Source organism: Stegastes partitus, unplaced genomic scaffold (assembly GCF_000690725.1).
Source record: "Stegastes partitus isolate 25-593 unplaced genomic scaffold, Stegastes_partitus-1.0.2 Scaffold327, whole genome shotgun sequence".
NCBI lineage: Eukaryota > Metazoa > Chordata > Actinopteri > Pomacentridae > Stegastes > Stegastes partitus.
In genome coordinates, this window is record NW_007578058.1 from 285,574 (window position 1) to 302,670 (window position 17,097).

The 17,097-nt window shown below is 41.5% G+C and overlaps 1 protein-coding gene across 4 annotated transcripts in view; it reads left to right on the top strand.

The window, feature by feature from the left end:
* The first annotated feature begins 622 nt into the window (after window positions 1-622).
* The window catches only part of crebbpb (CREB binding lysine acetyltransferase b), a 32,219-nt gene continuing 15,744 nt past the window's right edge, over window positions 623-17,097 (top strand). For all 4 annotated transcript variants that reach the window (XM_008283782.1, XM_008283784.1, XM_008283783.1 and 1 more), the window contains exons 1-4: window positions 623-1,485; window positions 8,385-9,013; window positions 13,799-13,966; window positions 14,793-15,045. In XM_008283782.1, the coding sequence (XP_008282004.1) occupies window positions 1,401-1,485; window positions 8,385-9,013; window positions 13,799-13,966; window positions 14,793-15,045 (1,135 nt within the window). In that variant the 5' untranslated portion in view covers window positions 623-1,400. The remainder of the gene's footprint in view (window positions 1,486-8,384; window positions 9,014-13,798; window positions 13,967-14,792; window positions 15,046-17,097) is intronic.

Consider the following 17,097-nt stretch of genomic DNA (forward strand, 5'->3'; position numbering starts at 1 on the left):
TGTACGATATAATTTTAAAGTTATACCAAAAACAAAGGTAAATATTACAGAAAAATGTACTGTTAAAAGTATGTGTTTCCCTTTAACAGAATGTAATATTATTCTGTTATATATTTTGGGGATTTTAAAGATGTTTATGGTCAATGTGGAGGTAATTTCAACTGCATTTAATAATACTTATTAGTCGGAAGCACCGAATCACGTTTTTAAAAGATTTCTATATGTTTTATAAATACAGAGTAATGGCTGATATAAATTAAAGTTAAATTCAACTTATTTGTTGTTTAAAAACATAAAGAATCATAAAATTCCAATACTGAAAGTGAGACCAAGCACCTCAAGTTTACTTGGAATAAATGTATTTATTTGCTTTGCAGTTATGCCAATATGCAGGAATGAGGGATTGTGAGTGTGGAAATGAGTGGCAATGTGTAAAGTTTGAAACAGGTAGAACATTTCATTTTTTGTGTTATTCCACCCCTAGAGGCAACTTGACGTACGTCCACATGACGCACGGTGGGACTCAGGTTTACGTCAGGACGTCACAGGACGTCGCCTCCCCCTCCTCCCCCCACCGTCTAGCTGGGAAGAAAAAAACTTTTTTTTTTTTGTATCGGAGGAATCAACAGCCGCCATCTTGACGCGGCTCAGAATCGGGATTTCGGGGGGAGCATTAATTTTAAAAACCGACCGGAGCTACCCAGACCGGGATCAAACGGCTTTTTTCGTGCAGAAAATCGAAGCGTTAGCGGTTCCGATCGGGAATAATGCAAACATGTGAGGATTCTGTGGGTTTTTATCGTCTCGAAAGCCCACTGTATATTTGATTTCCCTTTTAGAGAGCGCCGCTTCTCGCCGTATCTCCGTCCCGAGACGCTGTATTTACCGGGAGACAGCGACGCGAAAAATAATCCACCTCATAGAAAATATTTTTTGAATTTTGATCTTTTTATTTAAGCCAAAAACATATTTTATGGCTGCTCGTTTCGACTGCGAAAAAAATGATTCTGTACAGACGTGAAACCGGCGATCTGCGGAGAAAGGGATTTACTTACGCTTTGTGTAATATTTTATGATTGATTTTTATTTATTTTTCTCGAACCGAAATAATTTTTGGACGTAATTATTGAGGATAATTATGTGGGTGTTGGGTGTTGGATTATCATGGGGTGATCTTCGGCGGAGCGTGGCGCTGTTGCCTTTCTTTTGAAACCTTTTTTCTCCAGGCAGCATTTCGCCAGTCGAGAGAAAAAAAAAACAAAAAAAAAAACGGTGAAATTGCTCCTTTACGCTAACATTAGTATAAGTTAACGGTCATTACGAGCCAGAGGCGGACGACTTAGACGGATCCTGCTCTTATTTCCTGCATCACCATTCATTTATAAGACTTGCCGACCAGGATGGCTGACAATCTGCTGGAAGTCGGACCCCCCACTGCAAAGCGACCCAAGCTGAATTCACCCCTCTCAGGATCGGATGGCCCAGGTAAGGACGCTGTCCTCCACATGCAGCTTACCGGCACGGAGGACACGGTAACTTACAGTGTCGTTAAACTGCATTGAGCACTCTCCTGGTGCCCGGTAAGGCTGCATGCATCCAGCTAAACGAAAGCGCTCCGGCAAAGTAAAGCCTCCAGTCATCGCAGCGGGCTGCGCAGATTTCACAGGAGAATTGTGCTTGAAGTTACTGTATGATTTCACAGCAAACACTGAAAAAAGTCATCTGCATCACACTGCAGCTGCTCAACAGTTTGCTCCCAAGTTTGCAGTGTTTCGTGATTAACAGTTAAGTTTAAGAAAACAAAATTGTGCCCCTCCACCATAATATATAAGACATGTAGGGGTCTTTTTTTTTTTTTTTGCATCAGTGCTTTCGTAACTAATCTCTCAGCTGCTTTAAAAGTATGATGATCCCCTTTGATTCCTGCAGAGAAGATGCTGTGGAGCTGGGTTGGAATAAGTCCTTTTCATTGACACTGAAGCTGTGCAGATTGTTGACAGCACTTGAACCTTTGTTGTTTGATTAAATGAAAGTCAGTCTGCCACTGGAGGATCAGCCCCTTTGTATGCAACCAAATGCTTGAATTAAAAGTGATCTGAGAGAGTAAATTGGGAGACTGCACTTGCTTTTGTACCTCCATCAGACTTTTTTGCTGCCTATGTGTTGGGGTAGTAAATGAAAAACACAACCTCCAAGGTGGCACGTGAGGCTCAGTGTTAGGAAGCAGCTGGAGGGTCTGCCTCCCCACCAGTCCAACCTGCAGAGCAACTTTGCTCACTTACTTGGAAGAATTGGAGAGCTAAAGCTGAAGTTACATTATTTTATGAGCTTAAATATCTAATAGATGACATATCAACAGCCGATGTCATGCCACCTTCTCACATTGTAGTTCTAACATTTCGTGGACTCCCGTTGTTGTTGTCATGTGCTGCTTTGTGTTGTGATTGACTGAGAAATATAGCGTTTGAGGAGTTTATATTATTGATATTGGATTTGTTCTTCTGATTAGTTTCTTTAGAATCTTATAGAACATTACCAGTGGTCATTATTTAATGAAGTTTTTCAATCAGTTTTTACTTTTCAATTGAAAGCCTCCCGAGCGTGTAACAGGTGTATTTAGGAAAGATCTGCAGTATAAGCCCTTTTTATTTGTACATATTTGCTGGTATTCTTTATTTTAAATGATTGTGTTGTGTTCATCTGTGAATGAATGATGAGTCAATGTTTCATCAGTTTCCTGTGGTGACATTTCAGATGATTGAAAAGGAGTTGTGAGCAAAAAGTTTGTCCTTCACAAACTAAGGATAAGTTTGACAGACACCTGGAGTTGTGAGTTCACCCTTAATATTAGAACTCAAAATAAATATGTACTCAATAATAACAACACCCCTGGTACATGTTTGCTGTTGCTCTACAATTTCTGAATGACTTCTAAAAACTCGAACAGAAATTTTTGGATGTGCTCATCTAATCAAGACCTTTTAGAAATCATCTTACATGAACAGTGACTCACAGAGGGAAGAGGTGCTGCCTGAAAAGTGGGTTTGACAATCAGTCACATAGATCCAACACGAGAAAGAAGATTTTGGTACTCGCTCAGATGAAATCACAGGTCTGACAACTTCTCAGTGCACTTTTACTGCAAAGTATACTTCTGAATCTAGCCTTTTTTTTCAGGTAAAAAAGCTTAAAACAATTGTATTAAAAAAAACAAACTGTTGGACACCACTTCGTCTACACTTAAACGCCATTAGTAAAATAGTCCAGTCTAGAGTTTATTGAGACGGCTCCTGATCACATCCCAGCTGTGCATCTACATATGTGTATACAACATGCTTTCATGGTACCGATGCTAATAGCAAGTACTGCCAGAGCGTGCGCAATCTAATTTCAGTAAAGGAAAATTTGTGAATGCACGGTGGCAGCGACCTCCTAACGCTCATCTTCTACAGGACACATACAAACCAGTGTTGCTGCTTAGTTTAAATTGCAGTGGAGGTTGGAAACATGCGTCTGCCTTCAGCAAACAGCTGATTGATATGAATTTCTTTATTTGTTCTGTGTGGGCTTTCGCTAAACGCTGTGTTATCTCGCCGGCTGGCCAGTCTTCAGCCATGGTAGCTCATCCTCTCTGAGAGGTGACAGGAACTTTCACTGGGCAATAAAGGAGGTCGATGCAGGGTCTCCTCCCCCACTGCTGCCAGAAGCCCTTTCTGTCTCAGTCAGCTTTCACACAAGCACATGCGTTCAGTAAGCCATTGTAGTGCTTCTTGTAGACCTGCTTTCTTTGAAGTCCTTGAGGTAAACTCAAGGTATGTAGACAGTCAATAAATCTGTGTGTTGAACATAAATTTCCAGAAAAGGCATTTCAGGTGGTTTGTTTTCATAGATTTCATATCACGTGCTTATTGGTATCGGTCATTTTTCCACAGACCTGTGGTGTGACGGCACACTTTATCCAGACCTTAATGCTCATCTTGGGTACTGCAGATGTTCAGATCTGAATTTGACATCGTAAACTCTAGATTTGGAATAAAGAGAATTCAGACTGGATCAGTTTAGATGTAGTTTTCAAAATAAATTTGATGGATACAATAAATTTAAATGTATTTAAATTTCTGCAGAAAATATTCAGTAATGATTTAATTTCAAAAATCAGCTACTGCTGAGATTCAAATCATTATGGCAATTATTAACACAATGTACCGTGATGCCTTTGGCTTACCGAGTCTCATTTGTTATTGATATTGATAACAATTATTGGTAGGAGGATAGATGGCGAAGACGTCCCCTTTTGTCACATCCAGCCTACTGCACACTGAGGTGACGCTTACAGGCACAGATTAGCAGTCTTTGATGTTTATGTTAATGTGTGACAGTTTTTATGGTGCTGTAGTCTCGTGTCAGTATGTGTTTGTGCCCGTGGCCACAGGCCGGTGTCAGGCTGGTTTTTTATTTGTATGGATGAGTGGGCGTGTCAGCACCACAGGCTAGAGGCAGCCATTCTCCAGCCCTACACTTCACCTAGCGGGCTTTCCTCTTCCTCTTTCTACCGTGTATGTATGATTACTAACCCTTGGGTGAGCATTCTTTAGCAACATTCGTAGACATTAAAAACAAGTGTTAAAATGCTGGCTTCCACCAGGACGGTGAAACATTTGCAGACTTTACAATGCATCTGCTGCCTAATGTCTCCGCTGACGTGGAAGTGATTGAGACGAGGAGTAGGGTTGGTGGCACTGGATGCTAACGGGTCATCTTTCTTCTCCTTCTGCTCTTAAACTTTGTACTTGACAAGACTTGGAGAAGTTTTCCTCATTCACATCTCAAGTCGATCTGCCCAAGATGACTTAAAACAACTTTTTTTTTAACTTCACCGATTGTTTGGACCAAATTTTTTCTTGTCCACTTCTCTGAACGGTTGTGATTTTCATCAACACAGTGCAGCAAATGAGTGCAGTTCCAACTTTACGTGTGTTGTGTGCCACTCACTTTGCACATCTTGAAGTCATCATAATTAAAAAAACAACAGCAATATTAATAGTTTTACAAATGTGTGGCAAGTGAAATGTGTGGAAAAACAGCCTAACCACATGTTAACTCATTTCATTAAAATTCTGGTAAAATTTCTTAAATTTCTTCTGGATATTGTACCAGTCTGATAAAGTCTTCTTTACTGACCTGTTCTTAATTCAAAGGCAGCCTGTAGACACATTTTAAATTCAGAAAAAGACAAAATTTAAAACGGAAAGACAGATTATCACAATATTCATGTATTACCATGAATGTGCAAGGACGTGCTTTGGAGCTCAGGGACAGTGCATTTTGGAGAATCACACTGAATTTCAAGATAACTTGTTCATTGGGGAACCTTTTAATTTGAAGTTCACCGGCTAAATGCTATGCTGAATTTAAACCCTTAGTAGCCATATGAACTTATAGTTATTTGAAGCTTTCGTTTTGAATTGATCACTTGGTTTTTTCCACTGCCAGATTTACACCTCAACACGGCAACAGCAGCGGTCTTTGCTTGTTTGCGTTCCTTTCAGCCAGTTACAGTCGTCTTGGGCGGTGCTAAGCCCAGCATGCAGCGCTGGTGCCCCTGCAAAATAGTGACAGGGGAATTGTTTTGGTGGAACATTGAGCCCTGTCATTAAAATGACCAACTTACCAGGAGGCTAAAACATTTGCTCACATGCATGATCGAAAATGCACTGATACAACCTAAAATATTATTAATTTACTATTCCATAATGTAGGTCTGAGTGGGTTATTTTTTTTTTTACCATACAGGCTGCAGTATATGTTTGCAGTCTTGGGGTTTGTTGTTTGTGTATTTTTGTGGTAAAAGACAATAACCACAGCGTAGTGTCTTGATAGTAGCGATATAAATAGTCTGTATGCTTTTCTGTGTTTTTTTTCACACTGTACTTGCACTGCTCATTGGACGAACACTTTGGGCGAGCACCTACTTTCTGTGTATATGTAGCTTTGTTTCCTATAAAACGTCCCTTTAGCATCGCTGCGATTGCTTGGTGACTTTGCTCCCTCTTGAAACAGAGAGGGGACATTATCCTCTTTGCATTTCCATCCCTTCTCTCTCTGACTCTGTAAGGCAGCAACAGCCCGATGCACAGCCTGTTATTACCTCCCGACCTGAAGAGTCTAATTCAAGATTTTAATGCAACTGCTGAAAAGCTTTGGGTGAATTAGAGCCACTAGCACCAATGTCCTCTTCAGGTGAGAACAGTGTGAGTCAATTGTTGGGATTCTGTGGTTAGGAGATGCCTCCATTGCCACTACTTGGCATATTGTTGGATGCTCCTGGATATGTTCATCATATCCTTGTTATATAATGAGCAAATTCAAACCTTTTTTAAGCCTTTTGAAAAGAATCACCATATTGAAGACACTTTTTCTTCTCCAGCTAGCGTTTTGGCTCAACCACATCTTGAATTTGTGTGGTCTCAGTCACAGCCTCAGGGAAGGTGCAGGTGTTTGCTCTCAACTCTGCACCGTCCACGTCTCGCGTTGTACTGAGATTTGTTGCTTTAACCTTAAGCACAGCTCAGATATTTCATTCAAAGCCTGTGGCTGTAATATTCAAGCTCTTGTTAATTGCGGCCATATTTCATATAGAAACAGGTTGGATCTCTCTCCAACCTTAATAACCCCGTGGCCCCAGACACTGAGCTGAGGGTGTGTAGGGGTGTGGCTGTTGTGGTGGTAAAATGTTTATTGGCTAACATACACAAGCACACTTACACCCTCACGTGAAGGACGTCGGCATAGACGCGTGATTTGGACTGTAGCCTTCATTAATGTTCAGTTAATGGTATCTGTGAGTTTACTTTTTCTGTACAGCCACAAGAGTGCTCTAAGTTACAGAGGAAAAACTTTCCCTCTGCCCCTTTTCTCTTGTCCTCAGTACGACTGTAGAATTTCACCAGGGACTAAACTGCTTTTTTATTTTTGAAGTAGGCTTACTGTGTGTGAAAGTGCACATTACACTTATTCAGTCTGATAGTCTTTGAATAGACAAAGCTAAGCAAATATGACATTTTAAAAAAGATATTACAAACGGATGTCTGGTACTGTTTTAGCATTTTCTAAATGCACAGTGGAAATTTACCCTGCTATGATGGTTTTAGTTTTTTAAAGGAACAACTGGTATTAATATACTATTGATGCTTTTCAAATGTGCCTCCATGCGAGTGTGCACTGCAGACTGTGTCGTCAGTGTCGGTTGATGTGTGATTTCACTGCCATAGTGGATAGGCCAACTGCCAAACTTTGATAAGGCTGGGAGATAAAGTTTGATATTATGAGTAATGTTTATATTAGATTCATTTATTATAAATGAAATTTCATTTGAACACAAACATTTCATCCTTTCAGTGGACTTAGTTGAAAGAAATGTTTTTGGTACTATTGGCAGACAGATGTAGGATTTAAAAAAAAAATGTTTTAGGCTGACACGGTATTGATATTAGAAACTTTATAAAAATCCAGCAGTGATATAGCTTTTTTTCTATTCAACTTCTAACATAAATAAAAGACTTGGTTATGACCAAGATATGAGCTGGGCACTTTAAAAAAATTGAAAAAAACATTTTCACTTTGTTATTTCGTGCTTATTAACTGATACGTGTACCGATGCTGGTATATCTGCAACTGGCAAACATTTTAAGAAACTGGCTCTGTCCGTAAGGCTTAAAGACAGCCTGTTGTTCATACATTGAACCATCATGTGCAAATACATACTTTCTTGTTTCCACTACCTTTTTATGATAATCGGGCCTGGTTTAGTTGGGATGTAATAGCTGGTTGTGACAGATGGTTTGATATACAACTAAACTGTTGAAAACAATTGATCTGTTTGGCACTTAAGGACTTCACACCTTTTCTGTTTAGTTTGTACAGAGTTTTGTGCGTTCGCCTGGTGTGTGTGTGTGTTTATGGTGTGAAAGCAAAGCAGACCAGCAACATGATTTTGTGATAGAAGATATTTGACCACAATTAAATTCTTTCACTAATCACAGGACCATCAAGGCTAATCTATGTAAATGCAATATGATGTGCAAGATTGGTAATCTTTAGAACAGTTAATCCATAAAAAGCAAGTGGCAAATTTAATGCAGGTAGAATTTGAATCCACCAAAAAGCCTAACTTTGAACAGGCAACTGAGGTTTTACTTTAATTCCTACCTTAAATTATTTTCCTAATTGCTAATCTCTCTTGAAACGGAGAGGAAGTGCTGCACAGTGAAGCTCTGTCTCTGTGTTTGGTGGTCAGCGCTTTGTGTGTTAGTTTGTTATTGGTCACTGGGATTTGTCAGTGATGATGGCTAATTCTCATTTTCCTTTCTTGTCTTTCTTTTTAGATCTCGTGTCACTGTTTGACCTGGAAAATGACCTCCCGGATGAGCTCATCCCCAATGGAGACTTGGCAATGGGAATGTCCTCTAATGGTGGCCCAGGTGGAGGAGGTCCTGGTCTCAACTCAATTGTTCCTGATGCAGCTGCCAAGCACAAGCAGCTCTCTGAGCTCCTGCGACCAGGAAGCTCCTCCATCTTGGGAGGTGGTCTCAACTCTGCCAGCCCCCAACAGGGAGGCATGGTGGGAAGTCAGCTAGGTGCTGTGCTGGGTAAAAGCCCGCTAGGGCAGGGCTCACCCAATCACCAGTCTCCCCAGGGCCAGAAAGGAGGTGCTTCTGCTGGACAAGGCAATGGAAGCGCCGGCATGGGCTTCAACCAGGCCATGTTGAACAGCGGGCAGGGTCACAGTGTCATGGGCCAAGCAGGACAGGTGATGAATGGGGCTATGGGACCAGCAGGCCGTGGGAGACCAGGGCCTGGCATGCAGTACCAGGGCCCAGGCATGCAGGGGACACAAGTGGGTGCTGGACCTGGTGTTGGAGGCAGTGTGCTGGCAGAGACACTTACTCAAGGAGGGCCCCAGTTGGGTGCACACAACACGCTGAATGCTCAGCAAGCTGGAAACATGAATAAGGTGAGTTTTAAAATTTTGCTGAGTTAGTCGCACAAGTAACCAGTTGTACAAAAAAACAGAGAATCAAGCATCTTATTCATCTGCTGGGCACGTAGTACACTAACAACTGTCCACCAGAGCCTAGCACAGTCATGTTACAGTGACTTAACGTTCACATGTCAAGATTTGTCAGTTTTGTCCAATATTCACTGTGCATTTACAGTATCTATCGATAGCATCATAACTGGCAGCAGATATAATCTTCATACCACCATCATTTTATCTCATTTGTCTACAGCAGTTCTTCACATTTGAAGATATTATTGCATTATTTGCCAATGCTTGATGTTGTATAGGAGACCTTATTATCTCTGTTTTGTTTTTTTCTTGACACTAAAACAATATCAGCTCTACAATAGGCTATTGTTGACAATCAGTAAAGTATTTTTGGCTGTTTTGCAATTTCTTGCGTCATCTCATCATTTTTATTAAGCAGATGCAATATAACACTATCACCTAGACCTAATGCTAACTTGCCGTCAGTTTTCTCCCACTCACCATGTATTGATCTGTTCTTCTTTTCTGGGTCTGCTGGAGGAAGCAGGCAATCAGTTTGGGGGTTGTGTGGGGCAAACTTGGCTCAACAGAGTGTTTCATAGCTGATCGATGCTGATGTGGTTATTACTGCATTTCTACGCCTCACTAATCTGAGAATGAGTACAAACAATACAAATGTGACAAGAGCTGAAGTTGTTTCATGCTACTGATGCACAGTGAAGCTGTGAATGAAGAATCATTTCCATTATTTGCAGCTGGATGTATTTTTGTGTAAATATACTGTACTTACTTTCACAAACTTTGAAGTGCGCAACGTGCGAAAATGTGTCTCCCTTTGTCTGACAGTCTCAGGGCTTTGTGGTTTGACAGGAAACCAAGGTTAAACCAGCAAGCTAGTTCTCACTAAGATTATTTCAACAGACATCCCCACATGAAACAAGCCCCTCCTTTCCTCATTTCCCATATTGACAAGTACACCTTAATGCCTGTTCAGATCAAATCAAACCAGGTTTATTGTCATTTTGTTGCACATACACAGTAGTACAGGCAAGATGAGAGAGCGTTTCTTCAGGATTATTCAACCAGCAAGATTTGCAGAATGCACGTCTGGGATAAGACACTAAATGTTCACTGTCGCTGCCTCCTGAAGGGGGCGCTGCGTCCATGTGCGCTGCTATTCATTGAACATGGCGAACCTCTTAAGGTCCTGGTAGGTCTTCAGGGACACAAAGACACACACGATGGTGTGACGATGGTGAAGCTGCAGATGCTGCCCAGAGCTGTCTGTCTGTCTGTCTGCATCCCCTCCAGCTGTCTGTCCGTCTGGGATGCTGTCATGGAGCCATGTTTCTGTTAAAGCAGACACTCAGCAGTCCCTCCACTCTCTGAGGGTTTCTCTCAGCAAACGTAGCTCGTCCAGCTTGTTGTGGAGGGAGCGGACATTGGAGAGCAGGAGGACGGTCCTGCTGGTCTAGAGGGGTTAGCCCTTAGCCTAGCATGGATCCTGCTGGTCTGGAGGGGTTAGCCTTTAGCCTAGCATGGATCCCGGCTCTCTTCCTCCTCCTTTGTTTACGTTTGCGCTTCCTTCACTCTCGTGTAACTGCCGGCGTCGTCTCCAATCGGCCACCATGTTGGTGTAGATTGTACCGAGTGCCGCAATTCCGGCGCCGTTCACTGTCCTGACGCCCAGTAAAGTCTCCCGGCCGCAAGTTTTGCGGAATGAACGTGTGGGATAGACAAGACACTCAAAACGTTCACTTTTGTTGTCTCCTGATGGGGCTGCTGCGTCTACGCACGGCGCCATCACCATGGCAACATTATACATAACATATACATAACAACAACTGTTGTATTATGGTGTAAAAAAATCAATACTTTGTGTGTGACTGTTAATAGATTAGTTATGTTATATTACATACAATACTGAAACAAATGTGTTTACTTCTAATAAATAATCACTTATAATAAATAGTGTTCAATAAAATACTATATTTTTGCGTGAGATGAGGGAATGGAGAAAGAAGACAACCCAAATTTGAACCAGCTTGTGAGTAGTATGTAGAGTATGTATTAGCCTGTGTTGGGAAGATAAACGCCAGAATGTGGCTCATGTCATATTTAACTTGCATGGCTGCCATCACCGAAACAGGCTGCCGAAATGTAGGAGAGTGATGTGTTGGCTTTTATGAGCAGGATGATGATAACTGGCTTCAGCATTACTTTTAAAGAAGTAACATATGTTGATGTACAAATGGTACCACATATTTACGAGTTTCCATTTGGCAGTGCTTGACATGGTAAAGAAATCTTCTTGCTTTCCAATATTTTGATTCTTATCGCTACCAGCTCTTGCTTCAGGTGGAGAAATTGCTTTATTCAGTTTGGCGAAAATTCCTCTTTTTGAGAGAAGTAGAAGTTTTTCAGCGTAGGTGCTCTGTATGTGTGATAGTCAAGTGAAATTGGAATTGTTTGAACAAGCAAAAGAGATAGCCAGGAACTGGAAATCCACAGATGACTTGCTGAGATTGCCTGAACATCTACTTAATCTGCTGTTCCAGGCCACAGCTTCTCATTTCTAGCTGTGTGATTTGTAGTCGTTCCATGTTTTGTTTGCGCCAGTCTTGAAAAGATATTTACGAGTGATGCACCAGTGATGGAACGGTCTGCCTGTATCCTCAATAATATTAATGACTACACGGTTCGTTAATTGGTGTGGTTTTGTTCAACTCTTTGTGTGAGAAAATAGAGACAACTTCATTGATCCCTTTGGTAAAAACCTGAGGGAAATTGTTGAAATCATTACAATATTTAAAAATTAAAAGATTTACATTATTATTTTTTGTCCAGTCCCGCAGGCATAACCAGCAGCCTGTGTTCTGAACACGTTTAAATGTTACTGTTTAGACCTGATTAGTGTTTTTAAGCTGAAACACTGCGTTGAAATGACAAGTAACATGACGTATAACAAAACGTAACAGCATGTCCTTTTTGGTTTATTTGCCATCATACACATGAGAATGAGCTAAATAAAACAAGATCACTTTAGAAGAATTTGGCCATGTCCAGACAGGACAGCACTTCTTTATTCATTATAAAAGATCACTTATCACTAATTATATAAAGGTACATGCCGAGAGGAGGGAGTTGTGGAGGCTTTGCGTTGCAGCAGTGGTGCCGTCCTGCCTAGTGACACTCCTCTGTAAGTGCAGATCACCGGGTGGGAGAGGAGGCTGAATGTGTGAATGAGAGGGAGGCAGCAGGCATGCATCTGTGTTTCTGTGCAGGGAGGGGGAGGGGCAGGCAGGCAGCAGCGCAGTGCTCTACTCAGCTGTTGTGCAAGCTGGTCTTTCTCTCTGTGTGTCACGTCCCGTTTTTCTCTGCTGGGCAGGGCTTACTCTGTCTGCGAAGCAAAGCAGGCCGCTGCTTGGCCACCATGAAGCAAGTCAAGCAGAGGCAGCAGAAAGATTCCTGCTGGGACCGTCAGAGATGGGAATAAACAGCCCGACAAGACAGCAAACTATTCCTTTTTCTTGAATAATAATAATAATAATAATAAATTACATTTCTGCATTTTTGCAGTTATTTCACAAATCATTTTACTCAATCAATTCAGTTTCAAGAGATGCTACATTTAGTCATTTTAAGCGCTTTAAGTTATTTAAAGCAGCCCTATGTGGGCTCCATACTGCAGCTGATGGTTTGCAGTTTATGACCAAATTGGTTTAAGATGCCAGTGATTTATTTTTCTAAGATTGCACTGGTGGACTGTAAAATATTTCAGTGTTTGGATGAAACAGTCATGCTGTGGTCTGTAGTTACTTTAGAAATGGTAGTCAGAGATATAGCAAGAGGTAGCAAGGCATCTATGGGTATGACCGCAGCGTTATCATAGCAACATGTGCATGTAAGCATGAACAGCAGCTAGAAACAGGAAGCATCCATTCATACTGTAGACAGTAATCCAAGCACGTCTAAAAATGCTATATCCACAGGTGATAGGTCAAAAGACAATGTGGAAAAGGCAGGCAACTGGATGAAATGGAAGTAATGAAAATATATATTTTACAAATCATTTTCTTTTATGGACTTTTGCCTTTATTTAGCAGTGCAGTGAAGAGAGACAAGAAAGTGGGGAGAGACCTGCAGCAAAGGCCCATGGGCGGGAATCGAACCCTCGACTGCTGCATCAGGGACTATAGCTCCTGTTTGGGAGTCACCGTCTTATCCGGTTGAGCCACCGGGCTGCACAAAAATCTATGATTTGACATGAGTGTTAAGTGGAGTTTGCTTCTTGGGAAACGTAGAAAAGAGCGAGATGAACTGTGTAAACAGGGCAGAATGTGTTGTTTGCCTGTTCTGGTAACACAAAGTTTGCAAAAGCCTCAACAAATTTCATGGATGGAACTGCACGACAGCATGTGGCACATGTTATGCCGCTTTGCCTGAAAAGCAGCTCCTCGTGCCTCAAGTTTTCGGTGTCAAGAGATTGCTGCCGAGTGAAAAGGCTGACCTGTGTGCCTATGGCCCGATTAACCTTGTTGGGGCCGTGAAAAAAATTGCTGTTGGGCTTTTGTTGACTGCTGCCAGTATATGTGGCAGGTTAATGTGTGTGCATTCTCAGAGTTAGAAACTGTTCCACATGTGTTCACACAACGGCTCCGCGTAGAGGTAAAAAATGTTCTACTGTGATGGTATGCAGCATGATATGCAAATCTTCTGACCACCCTCTGTCCTGGTCGCCCACTATAGATGACGATGTCAGGAGCTCCATTTGGCCAGCAGTACGGTCAGGCTGGGGTGCAGCAGATGGGGGCAGCGGGGGTCAACGCCCAGCAACTCCAGAACAAAACAGCCCTTTCCAACAACCTGCCCCAGTTCCCTGCTGAGATGAAGGGAGCTGGAAATGTGCCGAACATGGTAAGCATCAATCCAGTTTTTAAAAACTAACATAACCAAGGTGAATATATGTTCTGGCCTCTTTTTTTATTTATTTATTTTTTTAGGTTATTTAGGGGAAAGATTAGTATTTTTGGGTGGCTTTCCACTGCAGCTCCTAAAACATATGAATAAATATATGTTAAAAAGGCATCGTTTCTTCACCCAAAGTTTCTTCTGCGTGTCCAAAACTAAATGTTTCAGTCTAAATAAATACTTGTAGTTTATCTGTTCATACAACAAAGTACTAATAATAACTGCTTTAGATTTTAGGGCGATATCTTGATATTGGACAGTTAAATGAAGTACTGTGCATGAAAATAGGAAGTTATGATCATATGTCGGAGGGGGCATATCAAGACAAAATGTAGTTTGATAGCAGTTTTTTCTTGTGCTAGAATCCGACTAACATCCCAAAGTACGATCTAGCATTTGCTTTTTGTTGTATGGTGACAGTATCCAATTTTTGACATGGTAGGTTTAGGCATGTCCATGTCCTCGTGGAGTCAAAGATGTTAAGTCACAGCCACCAATACATTTCAGCATGTTTGTTAAACGCCCTCCACTCTGTTGAAGTTTCTGCTGCCCGTTGAGTAGAGAGTGAGATTCTTTCAATGCACAAAGTAGACAGAGTGCTGTGCAAATCTGCTTGAGGAGCAACTAATAGATTACCTAGAGGCTGGAAATGTCAGTTCCTAGATTTTTAAAGAATTATTGTATATGTATATTGATATTATAGATTTCCATTGTTCACCAATTCCATATACGTTCATGCCTAACCTGTGTGTGTTTTGGCCCTCCATTACAGTCGCAAATGCAGCAGCAGGTAGCTTCGATGGGCATGGTCCCCGGGGCTGGTGGTGTGTCAGCGGGCCCAACAGCCGACCCCGAGAAGCGAAAACTCATTCAGCAGCAGCTGGTCCTGCTGCTCCACGCACATAAGTGCCAGCGGCGGGAGCAGGCCAACGGGGAAGTGAGGGCCTGCACTCTGCCCCACTGCCGCACCATGAAGAACGTACTCAACCACATGACCCACTGCCAGGCTGGCAAGTCCTGCCAGGGTGAGTGAAAGTGATGCGTTTTCAGAAATCTACTCACAAGACGTAACTGGTATCGAGAGTTCAAACCTTTGGTGGAATTACATGGATATTTGAATGTCTTAACTGAATATTTCGATTTATCCAATCTTTGATGTGACTGATATGATTTCCTCTTTTGTCTGTCATTCATTAACTGTCTGACTAAAATCTAAAGTAAATTAGCAGGTCACAATTTCCTATTCTAATTCTATTCTGTTTTCTATTCTAATGTGTGCACAGTACTGTTTGCCTTTACATGCTGCTTGGAAAACACAGTATTGATATGATTTTTCCAGTTTCATCGAAACAGCAATAAGCACCTGTTGCCTTAAGAACCTCATACAGCCCCTTGCCAGCATAGTATTTAGCAAAACCGTTGCCAAAGTCAATGCCAGTTCTGAATATTAGTAATCAAGAAAGACCAATAACCAACAGTTATTAGGTTTCTCTATTAATAAGGATTACCATAACTAAATATGTACAACAGAAGTGGTGGTGTCAGTGTCACAGGATGCGAGGACACTGTTCTGTTTACTGTAAGATTGATGACCATTGGTCTCTTCTCCTGCAGTTATATCTGCTGTTCGTCTCTGTTTTATTATTCTTTACCTGTTATATCAATTTTTCTGACCACTAAGGCTCGCATCTTAATGCACTATTGTTTCCTGACGGTGTTTCTAAGTAATATGTGGCTGCCTTCCATCTTAACTAGCAACCATTAGCGTAACCTTAGCTAGTGTGAAAGCAGTTTCTGAGCTAATTTCCTGATTTGTGATAGCAGATTGGGTTTCTTGTTCAGGTTTTGCAGGTTGTGTCTCTGCTAAAGACACTTGTCTGTCAGAACAGACTGGTAAAGTTAATCTTACTTTAGAGAGATGTTGTGGCACTCCAGTTAGCGTTAGCCACGGGCCTGACGGTTAGCCTCTTAGTGATAGCCTTAACCTAGTGTCATCAGCAAAATAAGTTGCAGCTGCACTGACACCAACAAGTAAACTATTCAGCCATTTTCAGTGTAACAGGGAAGCTAGGAATGCTTGTGGACGATTGCGGTACTCATTACAACTTCAGCAACATCTGCTACCTCACCTTCCAAACACGGCACCACGAATTCACCGGAGCTGCTCCGTCTGTCCCTGTGTGTATACAGTAGCTTTCAGTGTGGATTGGCTGTCACTTGTCACCTATAACCAATCAGATAGATCCGTGGGCGGGATATTGCTGAGACCACAGAGTGACTACAGATAGAAAAAGCATCAGAGCCAAAATAGTGCATTCAATTTACCGATAATGCACTGACAAAAATGATGATGAATCAGAAAATTGCCAAAAAAACGCCCTAAATAACTGGTCAGGCCGATAATTAGTCTATCCGTATTGATCTGTATAAGTCTGACAACTGATTGAAGAAGCTACATAAAGTTTGCATCCTTGATTAACGCCAAACAGACAAATACAAGAGAAGCCATTATGGTTCTACAACACTAGTTATCAGAAATATACATAGCCTATATATTTAATGATTAACCGCTGTTTGAAAATACGATGCTGATGAGTGCTTTGGAGTCACTTTACTTGCATTGTTGTGTGTAATGTAAAGCAACGAGCCCTTGTGTATCCCTTGTGTTCTGTTGTTCAAATAGAGCCACTCTTCCCCTTGCCTGACGAAGCCTGAGTGACTGACAGCATCAGCAAACATGAATTTAATCTTTTTAAAACCGCTGTCATGGTGGTTGTCGTACATTTTGTCATTTACTCTGGTGACAGCTGTTGGTAGTAACGTGGTCACTCAAGGTTTCTGAACTTTGATCTGTGACATTCATACTGTATGAACACTTAAAATGAATGCAAGGCTGAATTTATTGTTTTACTACATGCACTGTAATTGCTTTTACATAGCTGTTTGCACAGTGTATTTTATGTTTGTCTTCACCGAGTCAGCACCCATTTGACTGGCCTTCAATGTGCTGTGTGACTTTTGTGCTTTCATAGCCTTTCAGTCTTGTTTAGATGCTAGTATCGTACAATGTCAGATAC